This window comes from Metopolophium dirhodum, chromosome 1 (assembly GCF_019925205.1).
Source record: "Metopolophium dirhodum isolate CAU chromosome 1, ASM1992520v1, whole genome shotgun sequence".
Classification (NCBI taxonomy): domain Eukaryota; kingdom Metazoa; phylum Arthropoda; class Insecta; order Hemiptera; family Aphididae; genus Metopolophium; species Metopolophium dirhodum.
The window spans coordinates 73,798,167-73,814,901 of record NC_083560.1 but is presented as its reverse complement, the minus strand read 5'-3'; the positions used below and the strand labels follow the sequence as shown (position 1 = coordinate 73,814,901).

The 16,735-nt window shown below is 29.1% G+C and overlaps 1 protein-coding gene across 1 annotated transcript; it reads right to left on the bottom strand.

Moving 5' to 3' along the window:
• Window positions 1-21: 21 nt before the first annotated feature.
• On the bottom strand, window positions 22-3,712 carry LOC132941409 (uncharacterized). The gene is made up of 10 exons (XM_061009456.1): window positions 3,515-3,712; window positions 2,773-3,018; window positions 1,529-1,936; window positions 1,273-1,442; window positions 957-1,183; window positions 724-898; window positions 524-653; window positions 345-446; window positions 149-271; window positions 22-39 (listed from the first exon to the last, which is right to left on the bottom strand). Exons 1-10 carry the CDS (start codon window positions 3,596-3,598, stop codon window positions 22-24), a joined length of 1,683 nt encoding a protein of 560 aa, XP_060865439.1. The 5' UTR covers window positions 3,599-3,712.
• Window positions 3,713-16,735: the final 13,023 nt, after the last annotated feature.

Below are 16,735 nucleotides of genomic sequence, written 5' to 3'. Positions count from 1 at the left end.
CACTAAGTAGAGATAATGAATTTAATACATGTTCCACATCTGAATTAATATCAATTAACCATGGTTCCTAAAAAAATAATCTAAAAATAGAATATACATAAGTAATTTAAATTATTATTACCTGAGCTTCAATATTTATTTTTTCTACTTCTCGAAGCATGTCTACTATTTGAGAATCGATTGTTTTGATGAAATCATCAACGAGATTATCTTGATCATTAGAAATATCCTCAAATTCTATCTGTAAAGTAGTTAATTCTTCCGAGAATCTCTATAAATAAATAATATTGAACATTTTTGAATTAATAGTACAGTTAGGTAGGTATGATAAAAATATTATTAACATCGTAATTATCAGTATCTTCATCAGCAATAGGTATTTCAAATTCTTCAGCTAATTCATAAAGTTCCTTAATATAATTTAGTTCGACATCTAATTCTTCTAACTGAAATAGAAGACCCATGTTTAATATTTTTAGAATATTATTTTTATTTTTCGATTGTAAATTATTTATATGCGAACCCTTTTAGTATATGTTTGTAAAAACTTTTTATAATCTACAAATTGTGTGGCGTTAGATGGAGTGGTGTAGAGATATTTGAGGGATTCATTTATTTCAGTTAATAGTTCTTTTACCAACTGTTTTCCCACTCTATATAATGCAGTTAATGATCAAATATAACTAATCGATTAAAAAAATGTCTTAACTTATTATTACATACTTGGCCAGTGTCTCCTCTACTAGTTCTAATAATAAATTACAGGTAGGTCTAGCAATATTTTTCAATAAATGGAATTTTATATTAAACATGCCTATCATTTGATTGGAATTTATTTTATTCACATCGTATAGTTGCTGTTTATATTTCTCTAACATTTTTCGAAAATTCGTTAAGCCTGTAAAAAAAACAATACTCATTTTGATACAAGAGGTTAATCTTAATTTTGTATTTACTGGTTTCGTTTCGAATAATCCCTCGATCCAAGTCTTCATTTTCTTTATAGATATTGTAAACGTATTCCACCCGTTCTAAGTACTTACAAACTGCTTCAAAGTTTATACTGATATAATTCAATATTTTTTCCATAGTAAACTTATATACTTCGTCGATATCAAATAAAAATTGTAATGGTGGTCCATCGCCGCACAATCGATCGGCCATTTTACCACAGATCGAGGGACTAAGAATCAATCGTAATTACAATTGATCAGAACGATAGATCGTAGGTAGCAAAAGTACTTTACAATACATCATACTTATAAGACTCACCGTATAAAACTGTTGAAATCGACGTCATCCAGGAGTGGAGTGAAGTGAGTAATCATTATAGTTTTCCAGTCTTCCATTAAAAATGATACGTATGTGGTGTAATCGTTTAGGGAGTAATTGAACTTGATACCTGTTTTTGTTAAGTAAACCTCGACTATGAACAATGGAGACTAATGGAATAACAATAATTTAAGTCAGGTATAAATAAAATACTATAATATCATCAAACGGAAGTAAGCACTTGTCTGTTCGATACCTTGGGGTCATCTAAAGACCTATCACCTTCCAGTACGGTTTCAACGTCAGTTCCGGTTAGTAAATCTTCACTAGGAATGTACTTATAGTGCTTGTACACGTCTGCCTCAAACCGTATGATTTGTTTTTGGACGAACTTGTGAAAATTCGATTGTAAAAAGAAATCAATGCACGTGATAAAACGACATATTCTCTTGCAAACTTTCAGCTTGGACCGCTTCTGTTCGAACGGCATGTTATATAGTATAACGTCCAAGTCAAAAGTTTCCTTATAGTTCTTATTAAATTCCGAATCATCAATAGTGAACCCAGATTCTTTCAGTACGTTTTCACATGCAACTAACATCAATTTTTTGATTGTCAACCGAAAGTCTTTCAATGTCTTAATAGCTGTGGTAATACTCTCCATCTAAAAATGCACACACAAAGATATATGTTAATATGTTAGTAGACCTATAGGTACATATATAATTAAGAAAGTTGATCAGTGGCATAATCAAGGGCTAGGTCATAATTTGGCCTCGTGGATATCGACATTTTGTCAGAAGAATAAATAAAAATAAAAACAATTAAAGTCAATATCATATTTCATCATTTATTTTGAGAAAAAACAATATTATTTGTTTACAATATAATTAAGATTTAGGGCTGAGGATAACTATACCATAAAATACCACAAGAAGTGCAAAAATGTCTTAATAAATCTTAAAAATGAATTATGAAATTAAAAATCTATTTTTTACAGATTATAAAACTATATAACGTTTGTGTTATACAATAATGCATTTTTATGATTAAAAAATTTTTAAATAGAAGTATTTTTATCGAGTCTTTTATCATAGATATAAAAATGGTGGGCGACGAGTGTTGCATATTTATTATACAATTTACACTATCTGATTACTATTTAGCTCTACCAATATACTGGTTTTTATTACAAAATCCTTTGGATCTACTTTAGAGATTTTATCGTAAGCTATTTATTCGGTATAACCTCAAACAATGGTTCTAGAGGAGATGACAATGCAATTCAATGAGAATACATATCAGAAGTCATATTAGGATCACATTAAAGATTGACATTTCTATATATTAAGATAGATGGTTCAAATTTAAGCGAGTACAATTAACTTTTAATTTAATATTTCTAAAAGTACCACACAACAAAACCAAAGTTGATTTAAAAGTAAGGATTCAATAGTCCTCACCTTGATGATGGCACTAAGTGCGATCCCTCTTACCAACCTGCTGTTCTTTAAATTGTTGGAGAGTATTGTCTTCGGACACAGAACCATCATACAAAAATATTTCCATAATCTCGTTAATAACTTCGGATATTTGTAACGACGTGTCTCGTAGTGGAGTACTCAGAAGAAATACTGTCAGGGGAATTTGTAATTCTTGACGCGTGTGATTATACTTTTTCCATGAAATAAATTTATACCAGAAGTGCAGACATTTCCATTGTTGATATTTTCTAAACAGTTTCAGCTATGAATAAAAATACATATTTTATTCATTTTTAAAAAATTCATCTGACATTCTACAATATTGTTTTGCCAACTGCATAAATGTTTTAATTAGTACATTTTTAAGAAATCCATGTGCAAGTTAATGACAAATGTGTCAGTTTAAATTTTTCCAAGTGATTGGGTAATTTGTCCAAAAATAATGTCTAGTATTTTACCATATTTATAAAAAAGTCATATTATGTTAATTTTATTTGCTTGTTGAAAATAAGATAACATTATACCGAAATTAATTAAATCTTTTATGTTTGATTCTGAGTCAGAGTGATGTATCTATATATTAATTTTATAATGATGTGTTCGTACACGATATACATACGTATTTGAATGTGATTCATATTTCATACAAGTGCAATTTAATCATGTTTAATTGTATAAGGTTAATTATGCACGAATGTTGTATAATATATATAAATAGGTGCCCGCTAACTTAGACTGTAGGTATGGTATTAACTTACATTTTTAATTTTCTTATATGATGTATACTGTTCTTCAAATTCCGTAAAGGGCGTGAATGTTATTTCATCTTCAATGTGTGACATAAAACCTTCGTTACTGAGCGTAAAAAAAACAGTTTGTGTCGATTTTCTTGAACAAAACAATTTTGAAATTATACGGTGAAAAAAATTTAGACTTTTTATTGGCAGCGTAGACTAAATAAATGAATCTGTAATCTGTCACAGTTTTAAACTCATGTAGAATCTTATCTATGTCTAATACGTCTGGAGGTTCTTCTTTACAATTCTGTTCTTCAGTTTTTACAATACTTTCTTCGGATTCGGATTCTTCGGACGCAGAAACTTCTGACTCGCTTGATTCCACGGCTAAACATTAAAACCAACACAATGCTATAATCTCAAACTATATAAATGTCATTAACTAATCGATCATGTACATACAATCAGCATCTTCTAGCTCAACGTCTTTTCCAATATTATTATCATAATCTTCTCTTCTTTTTGTGTATTCTAAAAATCCACACTAAAACATAATAATATGTTGGCCATTTTTAATTATATTTCTAGTGAGTATAACAGTCTTATTAATTAAACATGAATAATCCTAATATATAAACGAAAAAACTATAAAAAAAATGCCAAAACTTACCAAAGGTTCAGGATCCTCTTTTTTATATAATACTGCCTGCAAATACTTAGTGTGTAATGTTTTCGTGTCGACATTTTTCTCAGGATTTTTCAAATCACTAGCAAATGAAAAAAACCGTTGTTATACATTCTAAAGAGTAAAATGTTGTTTTACTTGTTAGACTTAATTGATTTATTTTCTTCTGACAAATTCAACTCAGACGCCATTATTTAAGATGAAAATGAATTGCCTACATTTAACATTTTATATTACATTAATTGTCTAAATAGTTTATGTGTTGATTTAGAGGTTGTCACTAAGGATACGTAACTAATCTATAATAGCATTTCGTATGCCGTAGCAGTTCTGTGTTGTGAATATAGATAATAAAGTTTTTATTATCTATAGTAGGTAGAGTGAACTATCGAACAATTATTGATTACTTTTTACTAGTGCGATGATTTATATGCATCAGTATGTTTATTTTTTTTCCTCCGTTTACAAATTTGGTTGGTATAGGTACCTATCATGCAATCGACTCATATCGATACAAATCATATTATTTTATTTTGTACTTATATTTTAAGACGTTTAATGCATATTATTAGATATTTAGGTATATATTTTTAACAGTCTTGTTAAGATTACTTACAAATGTATTCAGAATACGTATTTAAGTACTAGGTGTAATTTGTATTTAAAATACGTATTCAAATACTTTCTTTTAAAAGTATTCAAAATATCTACTGAAACAAATACTTTTGTTTTAAGTTCAAAAATATTTATACCAATATCTTATATTAAAATTTAGTGATCAAAATCCATTATCCAATAAATAAGGATAGTTGATCATCATAATACATTAATATATTATCACTTAAAGTATGTAGTGGATAAATCTTGTGGGTTCTATACATGATTTATAAATAATAATAATTTGTAACATTAAATTTTATGTATTTACTATGCAGTTAGTAATACTATTTACTTTTTACCTACTCACTAAGCTTAAAAATATAAAAACTGTCAAATACTTACTAGTAGATAATAGTTTAATACAATGATACGTATGCCGTGTTGACAAAATAATGTGAACTGATGATAGGTTTCTTTATCTATTTTTTTTAACTGGGTTTTTTTTATACCTATTTAGATTATTTTATTTTTAATTTTCCGAAAATTCTGTTTTTTTTTTTAATTTTCCAAAAACCACAGTTTTTTTGGAAATGTATTATTTTAATATTTTCCAATTTTTCCATATTTTTGAAGCTCAGGGAAAAAAACAGTTTCTTCCAACATTTTCCTGAAATTATTATTATTATTATTTTTATTAAAATTATTACCAACTACCATCCATTATATAATTGTTTATTAAAATTAAATGCGCATCGTTTTATTTATTTAATCTATTTTTTTTCTAACTTTCTAACTTTACATAACTGATTATACCTACTTACATTTTCAAGTTCATACCTACTCCCTGTAGGCTGTAAGCAATCATGAGATGGTCCTACTCCCTAACTAGAATATCTATAGTAGCTAATAGATTAGGTATTACACTTTATGGCTCATATATTTTATATTATAATATAATACATTATACAATATTACAATACATTTCAATACTTAGCCGTTAAAAATAGTAATAATACTAATGATCATAAAGAGACACTATAGTCAAATAATCGCATTTAATATATTGTTATACATTTTTTATAATTAACTTAATTAAATTTTATCATGTTAAATTTGAAAATTACCTAATAGATATAGGTAGTTGATTAAATTATATCATATCTGTACTAATTTAATAATTTCCAATCATAGCGGTTTTCATAATTAATTAATCTGAAGTTGCCATTATTTTCACCTATCGTCTCATAAGTACGTATTATTATATGGAATTCATAATTTTTTTTTATTCGATCATTACTATTTATATATGTCACCGTGCGTTGACGTAACGACGCCCGCAAAAGAAATAAGATGGCTCTCAGCACTAACATTTGATAAAAAAAAAGTATTTATTGTTAAATTAAAATAAAACAGTAGGCCTGCACAACTTTAAAGCATAACTGCGCCAGTGGTTTGTGGGCGGCCAAACCACGGAAACGCCATACCGGTAAGCCATTATATACCCGCCGACTAACACCAACACGCCCAAAACCAACTGCTGCCACGGAAGTTCGAGCTGGGCAGAACATACGTTCACCTTGTGGTCGACGCGTATTTTTTCGAGACACCGCGCTGTTTTGGCCCGCGTCTGTTCCGCGCACACCACTAGGTACCGCGGCGGCCCGATTTTGTAGGGCTGCAGACAGTCGGCGGTCGATCGGTGCGCGTGGCACACGAGCACGGCCCGGTACCGGCCCGCGCCGAACAGGCTCGTGTCACCCCAGCTGTCTATCCACCTGGCCATGACGAGTGCAACGTTCAAATTTACGGTCGCGCCAGCTTCGGGCGGCATCGGCCACCGGTCCAGCGCGCCGTAAGCCCCCATCGTGCTGGTCACCGGCACGTAGATGAACAGGCCTTCGCCCTGGAGGCCGTCGTCGTCGTCATCGTCGTCACATCGTGGGGCCCATTGCGAACGTGAAGCTGTTTTGCAGGGGAAGCCGCGGGCCGGAGGCCGCGACCACGCAGCTCGGGAACGGCACTGTCCGGAAATTCAGGCCACCATCGCCGCCGTCGTCGATTTTCGACAACAGGTGTTCGATCAGCTCGGGCGCCGGAATGCCACCGGTGGTCGCATCCACCAGGGCTCTTAGTGCGTCGAACGATTGGACTTGGTTGACCACGGACAGTAACACAGCCTTGATCGAGCTCGGTTTGTCCATCGACTTGCTGTAGACCGCCGTCATGAACATGTCGAACAGCGCATGGAACGCGTCCGGATCCCGGGACAGCGCCAGTCTCAGGCGGACCATGGACACGGTGTCATTGAACACGTTTTTGTTGGACAGCCATTTCCCGAACACCTGTTTTTTGATGATCGTATCATTCATTAATTTTTGTAGCACGCATTCTATTTGGTCGTCTCCCTCGTCGGTCGTCAGAGCTGACATATGGATAATATTATAATTTATATTGTAATTTTGTCGATTATAATTATTGTACGAGTTAAAAAAGAAGTAAAAGTATTAAAATTAGGGCAGCAACAAATTATTATTGTTGTGGAGCAAACGTACAACGTTTAATACTATAGTAAACTAGCGTTGCCCGGGAAAAAATTGTGATTAATTAACTCCTTTAGGTGTAATACAATATCGGTAAATTTACTTAGGTATACCCATTCATTTGTATGTGCTTATACCAAAAATATGTACAGAATTAAGAAAGCAAATTATTATGATTGAAAATCATAAAAGGTTAGGTTATTGATAGTTGTTTTGGAATAATTTTTTTTTTTTGTAAAATATTGTAGGTTTATGTCATATTTCTACTAATTATAATAGTAAATAAATATAATCTGTAACCAATGGCAACCCTCATTTAAATAAGCAAAAAAAAAAACAATTTTTGTGTGCCAAAATTAAATTAATATATAAGCCACCCTATAACTACTGTTGTAGGGTTTGGAAACTTAAAACCCCTCTAGGAATTTATATTAACTTACTTTTGTTTTAAGCTGTTTTGTATTTTTTTTGTCTATAAATAACAAACAATAGAAGAAATTTATTTATATATAGATGAATTTCAAATTTTGTTCTTTAAACTTGTGTTGTCGAATACTTAAATTATGTTTACATAGAGGGTTTTTCGTGCATTTTGAAAATTTAATGTCTAACATTGGTACATTGGTGAATATTTATAATAAGTAATTAAAAAAAAGTAGGTAAGCGGATGTCGCTCTACTATACAGTAGGTTACAAGTGGGTCAATGTATAATTGATTGTACTAAACTTGAATTCAATGATATAATATCATCGTATAAGAAAAACAATTCTGAGCAAAGACGGTTTGTCAGTCTGGATTTTTATATTGTTATTATTTATTATAGCCTGTAAGTTGAATTAATATTATAATATTTTTATTTTTTATTCGTTGCTATGACGATAAACAAAGCGTTAGAAATTAAAATCCCATTTTTAGCGGTTTTTCGTAATTTGTCGGTAGTTCTTCCCGTGGCATTAAATAACTATTGAGAAAAATGAAAAATGACCTGTCTAAAGTACCACTTTGATCCAATTTGTTAAAAAATAAGATACTATAGGTATATGTTGAAATCTAAGCACTCCTTCTGGTAGAAATTTTGTATACAGGATAAAAAAAAAAAAAAGAACACCATTGTAAAACCACTAGCTTTCTCGCTCCGCTCAGAATCTAAAAATTGATGGTATACCTAAAATTAGCTTTTTTTAATAATCTTAAAGTAAGTTTTAAATTGTAATAGTTTTATATCATTCATTATTTTCAAACTATTGTAGAACCAATAATTTTCAATTTCAATGATTAATATATTCAGATTACAAAGTAATCTGTTGGTTGATTGTTCTAAACTTGTAAGTTCTATGGATAGCTCTGATAAACCCTTATAAAGTTAGCAGCACAACTATGACAGACACATATGCAATACACCCAACAAACTTGTTGGCTTGTTGGACATTGTTGGATTACCCCCAGACTTTGTTGGACTTTATTTCTGTTGGTAGAGCTTTAGACACTTTTGTGCTGCGATCTATACTCCAACAGCACAACTTTACGTTACCAGCATTTCACCCTTATGAAAAATGTCCAGCTTGATTTGTTGGACATTATTTTAGCCAGTAGAGCTTTTGAAACTTTTGTTCTGACACTGTTGGACAACTTTCAGAACCTAACCTAACCTAAAAGGATAAAAAAAAAGCAGCAGAATAAAAAATTTTAAATTAAAAAAAAAAAAGGTGGATAAGTGGATGTCGCTCTGCTGTACAGTAGGTTACAAGTGGGTCACCGTAATGGATGGTGTTAAATTTGAATTCAATTATATAATATCATTGTATAAGAAAAACGATTCTGAGCGAAAACGGTCAGTCAGCCTATGATTTTACCAAGTATAGGTAGTATTGATGATATTATTGTGAATAAAGTAATTTATATATAACCTATTTACGTGGAGCCTTGTTTTAAATTTTCAATCCTTAGCCATCAAAGTTAAAAATTTATAAATTTTTAACCACAAAATAATTAATAAATTATAAATTTGATAAATGTTGTCAAAATTTGAACTTTAAATGCTTATAAAAAAAAATTGTGCCTATGTATTTTTAATATTTTTTCAACTGCTATTAGAACGATATATCAGGAGCCTTATATTAAATTTTCACGCTTTTTTACCCAACAAATAAAAATTTATTGATATTTATAGAAAAAAAAACTAAAAAAATTGAAAACTGACATTGTCCGTAAACAGCTCAAAAAGAGTCAAAATATTTTCAACATTTTATGGTGTATAGGAAATGCTAATATAAACATTCAGTGAAATTTTCAAGTATCTACAGTCATTCGTTTTTTAATTACAATAAAATAAAAAAATTGTTACATGAGAAATCGAGTAAATATCAAATGTTGTAAAAATATAAATTTCAGACGCTCATAAAAATTTAATTTAAGTTTCTTCTAGACATTTTTTTTTTGATAAAGGTAGACAAACTTATGAGTAATCTTATATTACATTTTCAAATCTTAGATTTAAAAAGAAAAATTTTTATGAATTCTCAACTCAAAATAATTTGCTATTTTTCGTGATTTTTCCGTATTTTGTCAAAATTTGAACTTTAAATGCTTATAAATAAAAACTAAGACTAAGGATTTTTAATTTTTTTCATCTGCCTTTGAAACAATAACCTAGGAGCCTTCTATTAATGTTTCAAGCTTTTTTACTCAACAGATAAAATTTTATTGATATTTATAGAAAAAAAAAACTAAAAAAATTGAAAACTGACAATGGCCGTAAACAGCTCAAAAAGAGTCAAAATATTTTGTAAATTTTATGGTGTATAGAAAATGCTAATATAAACATTTAGTCAAAATTTCATGTCCCTACGGTCATTAGTTTTAGAGTTACACCAAAAACCAAAATCGATTTTCTCGAAAACAGATTTTGCGTAAAAATTCCCGTTTTTCCTTAATTTTTCTTTTGTTTTTCACGTCGCTTGTGAAAACTACTGGGAAATTTTACTTTTGACCCCCCCCCCCCCCCAAAGTACCAACTAGATTCACTTTCCTATCAGAAAAGTTACTATTGAAGAAAATCCAAGCTTTTTTACTGTCCTAAAAGGTGATGATAGACACAAAAATAAAAAAATAAATAAAAAAATAAAAAAAACACACATCATTGTAAAATCAATACATTCATCGCTTCGCTCAGAATCTAAAACAGATTAAATGAAAAGTAATATTTAATAAAAAAAACTAATTTCAATCAAAAAAGGCTCATTAAATTAAAAAAAACGTTGAAGAAAAAAATAAAATTAAAAAATCTCCAAAGTCCAACAGTGTCTAACAAATATAGATGAATCTATGTAGCACAACGTGACTTGGCAGTGCAACTACAAACTTTTATACCTGTGAAAATATAGTCCAACAAAGTTTGAAAGTTGTCCATCAATGTTCAACAAATCAAGCTGGACATTTTTCATAAGGGTGAAATTTCGCTAACGTAAAGTTGTGCTGTTGGAGTATAGATGGCAACACATAAGTGTCTAAAGCTCTACCAACAGAAATAAAGTCCAACAAAGTCTGGGGCTAATCCAACAATGTCCAACAAGTTTGTTGGGTGTATTGCATATGTGTCTGTCATAGTTGTGCTGCTAACTTTATAAGGGTCTCTGATAAATCTAGTTTTATCATAAAGTTACATCCCACAGGGCACAGTTATGGATGACGATAAATAATGATAAATGATTAACGTTTCCGAGCGATGACGTTGTATCGCCTCTACTTCCAAGGAGTGAGGATATTTTATAATTAATTTATATTACTTGGAACAATACGGCAGGCTGAAATAATTATTGCCAAACAAATCATATTTAATATATTATGATATAATATAGAATGGCGTGAATGAAAAAGTTCAGGGTACAAGTAGTTTAAAATTATATTAATTAAAATTGAGATATTTTTAATTGATTTATTGTGTATAGAAAATAATAATATACGTTATGAATTAAGATGAAAACCTTAAATTCTCATCGAATAATAATTTTCGAATTACTGCATAATATCTAAAACTGTTAGAATATATAGATAATTATTATTTATCGTTTAAATATCTAACTTCCTCAACATTTTAAATTCAAATCAGCATACAAAAACAGTGCTTATGAATTTTCAATATTTTTAAATTTCAGTAATGATAACTTATGAGAACTATTATTTATAAAACTTGAATTCATTTTGCAAGCAATATTAAAATTGAAAAATACATGACTTTATAACTATACAAAATTATTTCGCAATTTTATTGGTTTTGACGAATTTAGTCGAAATGTGAAATTTATAAGCGTTTATAAAATATAATATTAAACCAATATCTTTTTTAATGCAAAATGGTTATAATAAAAGCTTATGAAGATTTAACAATCGATTTTATCAAAACTGCAGTTAAATGTTATTGTCTTACTTCAGATGTACATAGCCTATTGATATTTTTTTAATTTTTCCCAAGTTTAAAAGCACTGGGAATTATTTAATCTTCTAAAACGAAAGTTTGAACGAGTACCAAATTATATTAATTAACCAATTGGCCAATTAACCAACCAGAAACCATCATAAATATTATTCTGCGCCTAAATTTTGCATCAGACAAAATAAATAACACAAAAACAGTTAACCCGGCCTAGTGATCGCTCCCCCCAGAAACTAAAATGTATTCAACACCTTTCTGATCTTACCAAACATAATATAATATGTGGAATGCACAATATTGTAGTTATGATTATTATTTTTTTATTTGGTAAAGTTGCTTTAATTACAAAGGTTTTAGAAACTATAAGACTAAGACAAAGACTATAAAAAAAGTATTTAATATGAAGAAAAAACCATTAAAAAGATAAAAAAAAAGTTCCTGTGGTTTTTAAAAACAAGTTTTATTATTATTTAATATATGAGTACATAACTATACCAATAAAAGATTACAGTTATAGTAATAAAAATATAATTTTAAAAAAAAACGCATGAAAAATAAATGTAAAAAATTTAGTGACAGCTATAGTTGTTTTGTGAATGTTAAGTCTCTAATAGTTTCTAATCTAGAAAAAAATATAAACATTTTACTTTAAATTCTGTTTACCACCCAATTATTTTTAAAAATTAATATAGGCATTTTATTTATACCTGTGATATCCTAGTTGCATTCAACAGTTAATTTTTTTTAAATAATATTCTCAAATAAGACAACTTTGCCAGCAATCTGATAAAATATTTTTATATATTGAAATCTTTTACAACATGTAATATTATTTCTTATCTAATTATAATGATTAATTCAAAACATGCAACATTGATAAAATTGATTGAGCTACCTATGTCCTTGGAACACATTAGGTATATGATTTAAAAGTAAATAGGTGACCTTTCAAATACGTTGATTTAGAACACATTAAAAAAAATGTTATTAAACACAACACCAAAAAACTTAAAAGTAAAAAGAACTAAAAACACGTCTACCTAACTAAAAAGGCAAAATACAAATTTAAACATTTTATTCTATGTCGTATAAATCAAATTTATATCTTTAGACCAATAGAAAAAAAAACAAATGCCTAAAAAATCCGAGCTCTAAATGACTCTAAACCCTAATTTATATCAGGGCTTGAAACCGATATTGGATACCGATTTTAAATACTAGTTAAACCCGTTAAAAACTGAAATCGATATCGAAACTGAAAACAAAATTGAATAAATTAAATACCAGCAATCAAATCCGAGATTGAAAACGAAAAAAATAAAAACCGATTTTCAAAAATAAAATGAAATCAAAAAATAAATACCGATATCCGAAAACAAAATCAAAAACTAAATATTTTCGGTTTCAAGCCCTGATTTATACATTCTATCGATTTGGATATTCTATCTGCCACTATCATATTAAGTAGGTATGTATACAAAATAGCAAGAAACTTCATAAAAGTTGAACGTTGTCATATTATATAATATGCTGTAACATACAGTTAACCAGGAAGATTAATAGATTAAATAGGAATACATTGGTCCGATTTGTGTATACTTATGTAGGTATAATATGAATAATATATATATATATTACTAACAATATTTTATTTAAATAACAGGTTCTGTCGAATCAATATAATAATTTATTTAAATGTGTATAACTCACTTTAAATACTATTGAAATTTTAAATTATTACAAGACAATGACGATTTAGTTACAACTTACAATAATACATGATTTGATAAACGAATCAATAATAATGCCGAAATCAATAACATTGGTCGCGTACATTCAAATGTCGAAATAGTCTTTGTGGCAATAATTAATGTGGCTATACGTTCGTCGTCAGTTTGTGATCGGATAAGAGGGTTTACAATATATTATAAACTCAATGACAGGAATAAAATATTACATTATAGTATTATACTATGGACTATAATACACAACCACAACCACCTCCTCATTGAGCATGTATCAGAATCTGCAGATGCTACTTTTTGCATTATGCGGTAATAGGCGTATTAAACATTTGAACATAATAATATATAAGTAATATTTAATAAATAATTATTTCTCAGATGTAAAATTAAATGCGTGATACGTGTTAACAAGTACAAAAAAATGTATAGGTACCTTATTTTGCGCATACCTCTCGTCAAAAAACATTATAATAATATTATAAATTAATGTTAGGTAATCCGGGGTGCATATTATATTATACAAATATTATTAAAAATGAAACTCGACATTATATTAGTATTATAGGATATTAGAATGGAGTCATGGAGATATATAGATACACTGCGCGTCGGGATTGTCTTTGTCAACACGTCGTGTGCGGCTCTGTATAAGAGGGTTGTGCAGCAGATGTTTCTCCGGATATAATAAATACACGTTTATAAATACAAATATAGTGTTCTATAATAACAGGCTGATGTTTGTAGAGGGCAGTGCTGCTGGGCACTAATTAGGTACATTCCTCGAGATTTCGAACGGAGCTACTGAATATTATTATAATATTATATGGTCATACCGCTGTTATCTGTATATAGTTCAGGGGTGACCAAACGGTCGATCTCGGTCGACTTCAAAGATGATCCCCATTTGTTAGAACTTGTATTATTATATACATTTGGTACATACGCAGTTACAAACATATTTCGGATTAATCAGCCTGCTGTTTGTGTGAATTTTTTCCCATGAAAATTGTAAAAGATGAATACCGAGCTACACGCACTTACTGCGCATATAATCATTTAGAGCTGCAGAATCTTAGTTTAGCAGTCAGTGACTATTCCCTAAATTATAATCAACTGGCCAACGATATATTATGTAATCACGTGCTTTTATATGCCAAAAGCATGATGTTAATTTATTTTGAAAATATTAATTTAGATATTTAATTTAAAACAGTATCAGGTTTATACCTATAACATTACATTTTAATTATTATGTTTATAACTATAATGTAAGTATATAATATTACCTATTAATATTATAATGAGTTAAAAATATTAATTTTTTTCGTGAGTCGATCTTCAAAGAAAAAAGTAAAGTTTAAGTTTTTTAGTCAATAATTTTTTTAAGTAGCATTCTACTCAATATTTTTCCTCTGCAAGGAAGTTTGAGAAATCATCTATATTGATAAGTTTTTACGATGATCTGCGTTTCTATTGCGATAAAAATCAGTTACGGTCGGGAAAAAAAGTAGTATCAAGCCAAACAACAAATACATGTTCAAAAATATTCTCAGTAAAACTCGATCAAAAAAAGTTAGGCTACCGCTAGTATAGTATATAATTCACCCGCCGCAGAGAAGGTCGTATCTCTGTTTTCACAATTTTTTTTTTCAAGTTGTCATATCTGTTTTTGTGTAGTTCCCGCGAAACTGAAAGTAGCATAAAACAATCGAAGACGTTTTATACAATAAAATGTAGTTACTACCGTCTTCGCGGGAACTACAATAAAAAAAGTTATAACAATTTGAAAAAAAAAATTGTAAAAACAGAGATACGACCTTCTTTGCTGCGGCGGGCAATATAGTATACTATTGTATAAAATAATATAATACATTATAAAAAACCGTGAGTAATGTAATACGTAGAGCGTGGATTTTTGTACAATTTTATATTTTTTTCTTTTCACATTTTTGGATTATTGTTAGTAATCTTTACGAATCATAATAGTTTGAAGCTTATGGCAAATATTTTTTTGTACTTAAGGTACTGCATATTTAATGGTTGTTGCATATTTTAATAATTGTACATATTTTTAAAAAAATGATTGCATCATATTGAAGAGATAATTTAAAAAAATAAAGGAATTAAATAATAATTTGTCAAGTAAAGTAAGTTCAAAAATCAATATTTTAGGGTCTAGATAGTAATTGGAATAAAGATAAGTTAATTGAGTAGGTGAATACGGTAGATACCAATATGGATAAAACAAAATACCAATCAAAGATTTTTTCAATACTTCTAGCAGTTCTAGCAATGTTATCCATGAAATATTTACATGAAAGTTTACCTTTATAAACGGCCTCTATATATGGGCTTGAAACTAGTTTCAGAAACCGATATAAGCCGTTAAAAACTGAAATCGAAAAACAAATCAAAACCGAAACCGAAAAAATTAGATACCGGTATTGTAATCTAAAACCGAAACCGGAAATAATTGGAAACCGGTATTATAACTCAAAACTGAAACCGGAAATAATTAGAAACCGGTATTAAATTCAAAACCGGGAAAAAATTGGATACTGGTATTATAATTGAAAACTGAAACCGAAAATATAATTTAAAAACGGTATTTTATTATATAATATTAACTATTAAGTTCTTAATGATTATTAGGTAATATGCAGTGCCCAGGGCTTGCAAACGTTGAAAGTTGTAAACGTTGTTATAACGGAGAGCGATAATCAAAAATAATTAAATACCGCAAAACAAAACATATTGATTAACAAAATATTTAAATATAGTTTATATAATTAAACAAAACGTAACGTAAAACGTAATTTCTAGAATATCACTGAACGAAATATAACGCAAAACGAAATATTTTTAAATCTATGTTGTACTATGTACTATTTACATACTTAAGTTTTACTGCTATACAATATACATATAATAATTACAATAGTATATAACTATTAGGTAGACATTAAGCCACAAACACTATAACACAATACCTATGTAACCTATGTGATATGTATGTATTTATTATATTCAGGTATATTTAATTATTTTCAATCCAAATATTAAGTAGGTACCTATTCATTATTATATGGCATAGCCGTTAAATAAATAGCTTAAAATTAGGCTAAATATTTTGAAAATGGTATGGTGTAAATATTTTAAATATTCTATATGAAAATGATAATTTAAGTAATAATGGAATGTTTCAAGTTTCTAATGTTTTTTGTATATCTAATTAAAGA

Excerpts from the sequence above, each read along its gene's own strand:
- LOC132941409 (XM_061009456.1), bottom strand. The coding sequence starts at position 3,598 with ATGTCACACATTGAAGATGAAATAACATTCACGCCCTTTACGGAATTT. Across the intron at positions 1,443-1,528 it reads GGTCTTTAGATGACCCCAAG|TCTCCATTGTTCATAGTCGA; the intron begins GTATCGAACAGA and ends TTATTCCATTAG. Across the intron at positions 447-523 it reads TACAAACATATACTAAAAGG|TTAGAAGAATTAGATGTCGA; the intron begins GTTCGCATATAA and ends CTTCTATTTCAG.